Below are 9,498 nucleotides of genomic sequence, written 5' to 3'. Positions count from 1 at the left end.
TCCCACTCTGAGTGGGGGGGGGGCACTTGTATTTCAAGTTGAATATCACCTGCGTAAAAAACAAAGTTAAAAGGGTCTTTTTTCACAGCACAATATTAAAACAGTAAAAAAAACGTACCTTAAACGTGCAGATGTTACTCAAAATGCTAACAGCTAAACACGGCACCAAGATGCCAACAGAAATGAAGGTAAAATTGTACTCAAAAACTCCCCAAAACATGTGCTTCAGGCCTCTTGACTGATCACTATGGTGGTTTTATGTGTGTTCATTATGACTCAAAACAGGAAAATACTTGCTTTAGGTAGGAGAACAACCGCATAGTACTTGCTTTGGGTTTCATTTTACACTAATGAAAAGTACTTGTTTTGGGTATATTTTGAAAGTCCTTGAATGCTGGTGATATAAACTTAAAATACAAGTGCCCCCTGGGTTCCACTCTTGCTTTATATTGCAGTCCTGGTTACTGTCCATGCTTATTTGTCTGAATCCAGTGGTCTTGACGTTGCCACGTTCCACATATTTGTACTCTTGCCCTCGGCCTCTCGCTGCCACTGCATCATATTGGTTCTAAAATAACACACACAAACATGAGATAATTTAGAATTGAAATGGTTCCGTTTTACTTGCACTCCTTGTTTTTCATACACTCCTAGATAGTGAGAACCAATCACAGCAAACGTTAGTAAAATATGAGGTGTGCATATTGATTAATTGCACGGCTGTGCACTCCGCCTAGTATGTGCACTGCTTTTTCCGACACGTTCATTTTTCTTGCAGGTTGATGCATTTATATTTGCTTGCATTTTCCAACATTTTTAGTGATGATTTTTGTAATACACATAGGATTTATTTTCTTGTGTATGAAATAAGTTAATAAATGTGTATCATTTGTTGCTCGAGAAATTGTACAATATAATGCACTTGTACTGAGATGTTGCTGCGTCTAATGCACTCCTCCCTGTGGGGCTCATGCATTAGATGCAGCCCCGGGGTACTCAAGTTTGGTTTTGGTAGGGACGTGCATTGAGATTTTGGAAGTAGACCCATAAATATACCAATTTTTCAAGAAATTTGGACCCATTGATATACCAAAAGTCCAAATTTTTGGCCGAATTTACCCAAAATTGTCTTAGTTTTTACAAATTTTCCCAAAATTTTGGGAAAATTTTGAAAATTTTGGCTAGATTAAGGAAAAATTGGGCTGTTTTCCGAAAAAATTGAGAACATTTTGATAATAAGGATCCATTCATATACCAAAATAGGCTTTGAAAAAGGGGTCATTGATATACCAGAAGGCTGAAAATGCTACCCATGTTTATGCGGCACGTCCCCTCAGTATGGTCATTTGTACTGAGTACCCCCGGGATGCAGCAACATCAGCACAATAGACTTTCATAATGGGCTATTCCAGTTCAAATACATACGCCCTATGGAACTCAAATTTAAGTTCATACGTGCTGCACTGCTGGTGATAGATCATTACAACACCCTCATTTGACAAGTCCAACACACAACATCATAGGACTTCTTCTGATGAAGATGTGTGTCACACATCAACAATTCAATGTTAGTTGAATTTGTTGTACTGAAAGTCAGTTTACACTTTTAGAAACCCCTATGGAAGACATGGCCTTAATCATTCACATAGATCACAGAGATTAAGGTGTTGTCTTCTATAGGGGGTGTATGGATTTCAACTGGAATACCCAAATGAAGGGGCAGCAGGGGGAATCTTCCACCAGGGGGGCCAAAGGGGGATTGAAATACCGATCCTCCATTTCAAGAATTCAGAATTTGCATAGTAGTCCATGAATCCATAAAAGAAATGCATTTCAGCTTACATTGATCTTAATTGAATGTTATAGATGGATATCTCTGCCACTGCATCAAGTTGGTTCTATAAAGACACACATGAGATATTTAAGTTACACAGAAATCCATGCAGATTACCTAGTACCTAAACAGCTCTGTATAGACCACTTGACATCATTGTTTATCAACAAAGGCGAGGGACTGGTCTATCGATATGCTTGAATGAACCGCTACACTGTTCAATGGCTTTCTTGTATTATATGAAATGTGGTGGGCGATTAAAAAAAATGCATGTGCCCCGAGCAAACTACAATGTATACAAACAAACACTGCACTGCAAAGAACAATGGAAATTGCCATATAATTTGTGCACATACTGCCGAGCAATGACGTCTCATGTCAAGTGGTCTATATAATGGTACAAATGCAGATTACCTAAACTGCCCTGTATATAAGGGGATTGACTGCTAGCATTAAAGATCGCTTGTCCGAAAACAAGGTTTGTTAGTCAAAAAAATAAAAAGGTCTGCTAGTCTGAAGGTATAGGGTTAGGGTACTAGTGAGCTTTTGGACTAGCGAGCATTTTGGACTAGTGAAAAAGTTGATCTTTTGAGGTTGGAATTTTTAATATTTACATAACTGGGGTCAACCTCCTAAGGAAAGCATCATTGTTTAAAGGATGTCATTGAACATTTGGGTTGTTCCCTAAGTTGGCCCTTCAACATGGATTTGCACCCCTTGACAAAAATCTTAACTGCATTACAGTTACAAATTTGGGCTATTCCCGATGAAATTCATATACCCTCTGGCCCTATGGGACCTGATCTCCCACACAGGGAGTGTAAATTTCAATTGTAGTCACTCAATAAGGTAACCCCATTTAAAATTTACTCTCCCTGATGAAAATGTATGCACATCAGGCTATTCCAGTTGAAATCCATACACCCTGTATGGAAGACATGACCTTAGTCTCTCACACAGGGAGTGTGAATTTCAAATGGAGTTGCTCATTTAGGTAACCCCATTTGGAATTCACACCCCCTATGTAGATGATTAAGGCCATGTCTTCCTCAGGAGGTGTATGGATTTCAACTGGAATAGCCCAGATTACACTGACATAAGGCAGCTATTATGACTTACTTGCATCCTTCCAACAGAGGCAGTGTGTTGGGCAAGATGTCTGCTAAGACACTAAAGATTGGAATGGCTATGTTGCTGAGAAAACCAATCTGAAATAATAAAAAGAAATTTCTTATTTTATTATTATTTTTCATTAATGGCATCTTTATAGAGGGTAGCCCAGATGAGTGAACAAAGCACTGCTTTCCACTGGGGCTCTCTTTACAAGTTAAAATACACAGAGATACAAAGTTATGAAAAATATACAAATATTGAAAAATATAAAATTGCCTTAATCCTAAATTACAAAGCACTTGAAATACCAAGAAAATCCATACAAAAATAAATAAATGAAATGGAAAATTACTAACAATTAATGTTTGTATTTGTAGAAAAAAACAGATGACACTTCAAGCAGTTAGACTGAAGATCTCAGACTCCATATCATGGCAGCCCGTTTGTAATGATACAGGGAATCTGCCATTTTGAATTGTCATTATTATATGTGACGTGTCATGTCAAAAGGAGACACTTTTGGGCAGGTTATCAATTTTGAGGTTTTTACATATTTTAAATATAGAGATATTTGGCTCCACAATGCCCTTTTCCCCAATGTAATCGGACATTCCTAAACGAAGATATTGAGTTTGTAAGTTAGAGTACTACAAAATTGGAAATAGAGATATCGGCCTCTAAATATTATTGACAATGTTGAGAGTAGGAATTATCTTGAAAAATGTCTCAAAAGATACAAGATGCCAGTTATATTCGGGTCTGAAACTATCAGACAATATTTTTGACATTAATAGCATCACAAATTTGCAACAAACCCAATTTGTGAAAAAATCACCCCGAGCAGATTTTTGGGTATTTCTCCATTTACAATCCTGCCCAAAAGTGTCTCCTTTTGACATGACACGTCACATATATACTAGCGGTCAGCCCTCTTTCGCGGTCACTGTATCTTGCAGTTGGTAAATGGTCCCCTGTTGGCTGCTAGCCGTCCTGATATTTTTAAGATTTAAGTACTTTTTAGCTCATTTTGGACATAGCTGTAATTTTTAGCCCATACGACAATTTCCATTCAAGTTTGCCCCCCCCCCCCCCTCCTTGAAATGTGCCTCCCCCTCCCCTGAATAAGTCCCTCAGTCCTGGCTACACCACTGAGCAGATGAATGCAATTTTTTCCACATTTCATTTTCCCCCCTGTGGGATATTTACAATTTTTATGCATTTGATGTACATTGTGGATCAATTTTGTGGTTTAATTTGATAAAACAGAATATGTTTTTTAACAAAAAAAAAAAAAAAAATAGTTCTGTATTTTCTGGAATAAGGAGTAATACCTGATGTAGCCTAATTAGTGATGATGAGATCACATGATCACATCAATAGTATCTCATGAGAATCCTGTGAACAACTATTATAATAGTTAGTCCTACTTTAGGAGCTTGCAGACCTATTGTCCAGGCCTTGCCGTTTGAGGCGAGCGATCGCTCTCGCTCGCCACCGCTCGCCCAAACTCGATTTCTAGCGAGCGTTTTCCACTCGCCATAGACATTTAATATCACTGCCAATCTCCCAAAATCTACCATCGAATCAACCAATTCAGCATTTAATCGATTTTGTGCCCCTCAAAACGGAGAAAGTCAAAATTAGCACGCTTCAAGCGCATTTCAACATAAATACATAGATACCGTTTTAAGACCAAAGCTTTACTTGATTATACCCAAATAAGTGATATTTGTGAAAATTCAACCACTTGCCTAGCATCATGCTAGCGAGTGATTAACCACTCGCCTTTCAAATCTAGACGGCAAGGCCTGATTGTCCTATTTCTATGGTAAATGACATAACTGGTTTGATATTTAAATAGATGGGCGGACCCCAATGGTCACAATTTGCTTTGGTGAACTCACTGATTCTTACTATCTATAGTGGACGGTCTTCAACTGTACTGAAAAGCCCGCTTCGTAGTAACCAAAATGATGTGACAGGAAAAGGTCTTGGCTCTCGCACAACTATAACATGCGGACATTTGCAGGATTGTTGGTGCTCGGAATGTAATGGTTTTTCCGTCTTTTTGATCAGAAACGGTAGCAATCTCTCTATTTACAGTTTTGTTGACCATATTAATTTTTCAGCAGAAAATCAACATACTTATCAGCAAAGTGGTGATTTTTTCATCAAATTATACAGCATGTAGGCCACCACAAGTATTAATCAAAATCTGTCATAGTAAATAGAGGGCTCACTCACATGTGTTTATTCATCAGGTGGTGCAAGACATGGTTTGTAGGTTATCAGATATAGATTGCTGATTTGTTGGTTGTGTGATCGGATATTGGTTATTGCCAATCTAAAGTTTACTTTTTATTATTCCTGTGGTCCGAGCTAGGCGCCAAGCGTACACACAGCGCGTAGTAGGTGACACTATCACTTCTACGTGATCGCAATTCACCAGCGCATACCTGGACCATGGAAGTAATAAAAAATTAACTTCAGGTGTGATTAGTATCCAACAATTAGACAGTTACATTTGAAATCCACACTCCCCTGTGAAAGATTTAACCAAAGTCATACACAGAGGGAGTATGGGTTTCACACGGTCACAATTTGCTTTGGTGAACTCACTGATTCTTACTATCTATAGTGGACGGTCTTCAACTGTACAGGTTGTGTGAACATGAAAAGCCAGCTTCGTAGTAACCAAAATGATGTGACAGGAAAAGGTCTTGGCTCTCGCACAACTATAACATGCGGACATTTGCAGGATTGTTGGTGCTCGGAATGTAATGGTTTTTCCGTCTTTTTGATCAGAAACGGTAGCAATCTCTCTATTTACAGTTTTGTTGACCATATTAATTTTTCAGCAGAAAATCAACATACTTATCAGCAAAGTGGTGATTTTTTCATCAAATTACACAGCATGTAGGCCACCACAAGTATTAATCAAAATCTGTCATAGTAAATAGAGGGCTCACTCACATGTGTTTATTCAGAAAAGACAACTGGGTGACTTTCATTTGAAATGGGCCTACTCAATCCAGTTGTGGAAGATAAATAGCGGGGGGGGGGGGGTCACTCCCATTGTGGCCTGTACACCATCCGCGATAATCAACTTTTGAAAAGCACCCTAAACAAGGATTTAACCCTTGGCTAAAACGATACCCTAAACAGGTAACATGTGCCTTGCATCAAATTTCTTACCCTAATTTTCATTTTCGCGTATTAGCAATTGCAATTTTGCTACCCTTTTTTCCAATTTTTCATGTTTTTGACACCCTAAACACGATACGCGTGTATCGTGCCTACCCACGAAAAACTACCCTTTTACGCGTTTTTATTATCGCGGATGGCGGAGGAGTGAACCCCCCGGGATAAATAGGTACATCCATTTACAGGGGGAGTACGGGTTTCATAATAAATAACCCTAGCTAATTCCATTTGAAAAACATACTCCCTCTGTAGAAGACTATAGCTAAATCGTCCACAGGGGTAGGACAGATTTCAAATGGAACAGCCAGTTTCACCTACCTGTTGCTGTGGCAGAGTGTACGCCTTCTCTCTGTCCATCATATCAAGCGGCTGACAGCCATGACGTTTCTCCTCGTCTCCCTGTGAATAGAACTCCTGATAGAGTGTTTCTACTGTTGTCTTCTGTTCCGCCATAGCTTTGCGGTGCCGTCAAATCGCAGGCTGTCATCATCAATGCATGAACTTTGCTCCTGGTTATTGGGTACAAAAATTAATGTTTAGTTGCATCTTCAAAGATAGGCGGTCCAATTGTAAACATGTGTTTTCAACCTCACAGACATGACTTCTGGAATTATTGAAACTTTTTGGCCTCATAACTGATACATTGATGGTCTAAAAATTTTTGCAAAAGTGTACATATTCAGCTAAGACTTGACAAATCCATCTGTGAGGTCGAAGTTGAGCAAAAAATGCTAAATTTGGAGAAAATTGCCCCAAACACTTCTTGACCCAAATTGCTTGGGCAACATAACAAAATAAAATTTTTTAGCAGGTACGAGGCCCAAACATTTTCACAATTCCAAGGTTAAGACCAATCTTAAGACCCAATCTTGTCCAACGTTTTGAGTTAAATTACTTTGGATTTTAGAAGCAAACATGTGTCTCGGTGTGGCACATAGACAGTCTATAATATCGAATTGATTAATTCGAATTAAACAATTCATCGAGTGGCCATGGGCAGCGCCATTAGATATGTTACAAGACTATACCAAGTGACAGGTGATGGACCGTACCCACACAATTGAATAGGCACTTTTTTGATAATTTTCATCAAGGTTACTCAAAACTTACCTAGCTAATTTATTATACATCAAGGGTCTCTGCCTTTTTAATATGTTATGACAAACTTCATTTAAAAAATATCTAAAAATCCATCGACGGATAGTCTTGTTATGCTCTCACAAACAAGAAAAAAATCTGAAAAATCCAAAATTTTGGTCTAAAACATGCCCAAGGTTACTGCTGTCCCATTCAAAAGTACAGGAAGACCACCTACAGCATTGAGGTCAACTTTCTAGACTTCCTGTCTACTGGCAGTAATGGCTACTACCCAGTGCTAACATCAATGAATTGTTTAATTCGAATTAATCAATTCGATATTATAGACTGATAGATTACAGTACACAATGTCTGGGGTGGTAGCTACCAAATCACCATGATTTTGTTCATAGGGAAATTTCTTGATCCACAGCCTCATAAGAGTTATACCACTCTTTCATTTTTTGTCAGAGGGGCACTTTTCTCTTTCATTTTTGTCAGAGGGGCACTTTTCTCTTTCATTTTTGTCAGAGGGGCACTTTTCTCTTTCATTTTTTGTCAGCCCCCCCCACACACACACACACACCCCCGCTGGCTACGCTACTGAAGGACAGACAACCAGGAAACGAAATCCTCCACCAGTGTTGGCATTAAAAGCTTACCTGTGATTTCTGTTGGACAGATCAATACTGTTGGCAAGTACCATCTTAGCCAGTTCTTTCTGGTTGCCCAGAGCCAAGGCAAGATCAGTAGACAAGATGTTATGCTGGATGTAGCTCATGATCTGAAATAGAACACAAAATATTGATTTAGATAATGTCTAGGATAGAAATTTGTAGGCCTACTCATTTGTGGTGAGCTATTTTCATTATTGTATCCAAGGTTTATCAGAACTACAAATCCACTTACACCCATGGACATCTTTCTATGTTTTATCTAGGCAAGGGTTGAGGTATTTAAGGTTTACAGGAAGTTTATAAAACATATGACCCCCCCATCAAAGAGGTTTGTTTAAGGCCAGTGTAATGGGAGAGAACATGGACCTTTTCGAGCATCATTATTTCTGAATTGTATGTCAAAAGTATATAAAACTATACATTTTTGGAAAGGAAATGAGTCAAGGAATCCCATGGTGACGCCAGATTTGTTCAAAAATCTCGAGTTTTTGGAAAAATCACAAAAATTCACTTTTTTACCCCAATTTTTTTGTGACAACTTAGAAAAAAATCCGTTCGGAGTAAAAAAAATTCAGTTAGCTTTTCATGAAGAAGAGACATGAACTTAGGGAACCTTTTTTTATTTTTTTGAAATTCGTCTCTTTTTTTGAAATATTGAAAAAAAATGTGAAAAAAGCAATTTTGTCACTCTATTAAGCTAAAAATTGAACATAATGATGTATATTTTTGTTTAAAACAAATATTTTGAAAAAATGAGAAAACCTTCCCTAGATTTTGATGTACTCTAAACGATAGTGCAAAAGTGTACCTTTTGCTTGCATATTTTTCGAGTTATCTTGTCACAAAAATCGTGCAATATTGTTAAAAGTGAACTCTGAGAAATCGACGCTTTAGTAAAAAATGTCAAAATTATGCACAAAACGTCCTTATATTTTAAAACGGTAAGACTTTCACGCTTGTAAAATCTGTATCTGGTGCATGGTCTAAATATGCATCTTTTTGCACCAATAAATCTATAATGTCTGCTTTCAGTGCGCCAAAATTCAAAATAATTAAAAAATCCAAGTGGCATTTTGACTGCAAATTTTTGTTTTGTTTACACCACATTTGCTGGCGTGAACAACAAACCGAATGCGCCTAGACTGCGTTGGACATACGCCAGAGAGTTGCGCCACACGCTAAGCGAATCGCTAGCAGAATCAAAATATTTTCGAGTTGAAAAGAGTGAAACAAATCAAGCAAAAATACGAGTAAATATTAGCAAGTTGTATTTTATCAGTTTCAAGTGAAAGAATACATCTTAGTGTTGATAAATATCAAGAAATCTCAAATTCGGGCGTGAACGAATGTGTCTTCCATTACTCTGGCCTTAAAACAAGGTGTGTTTTGGAATTGTCACCATATGTGGACCACTTCGACATCATCAGAACTACAAATCCCCTTACACAGATGTCTTTCTATGTTTATCTTGGCATGAATTGAGGTGGTTAAGGTTTACAGGACATTTTGATGAACACTTAGCCTCCCCCACCCGCAGTCAAAAGAGATTAGACAAATGGTCAGTTTCAGTAGTGTCACCAGTATGTGGACCAC

General features: G+C 38.1%; 1 protein-coding gene across 1 annotated transcript in view; it reads right to left on the bottom strand.

Moving 5' to 3' along the window:
- Window positions 1–382: 382 nt before the first annotated feature.
- The window catches only part of LOC140140482 (cAMP and cAMP-inhibited cGMP 3',5'-cyclic phosphodiesterase 10A-like), a 118,274-nt gene continuing 109,158 nt past the window's right edge, over window positions 383–9,498 (bottom strand). The window contains 5 exon segments of the mRNA XM_072162241.1: window positions 383–568; window positions 2,954–3,042; window positions 6,470–6,614; window positions 6,616–6,660; window positions 7,891–8,012. Of these exon segments, the coding sequence (XP_072018342.1) occupies window positions 475–568; window positions 2,954–3,042; window positions 6,470–6,614; window positions 6,616–6,660; window positions 7,891–8,012 (495 nt within the window). The 3' untranslated portion in view covers window positions 383–474.

This window comes from Amphiura filiformis, chromosome 19, assembly GCF_039555335.1.
Source record: "Amphiura filiformis chromosome 19, Afil_fr2py, whole genome shotgun sequence".
In the NCBI taxonomy this organism is placed as follows: domain Eukaryota; kingdom Metazoa; phylum Echinodermata; class Ophiuroidea; order Amphilepidida; family Amphiuridae; genus Amphiura; species Amphiura filiformis.
Note: the sequence above shows the minus strand (reverse complement) of the source record. Positions and strands in the feature narration are given on the sequence as shown.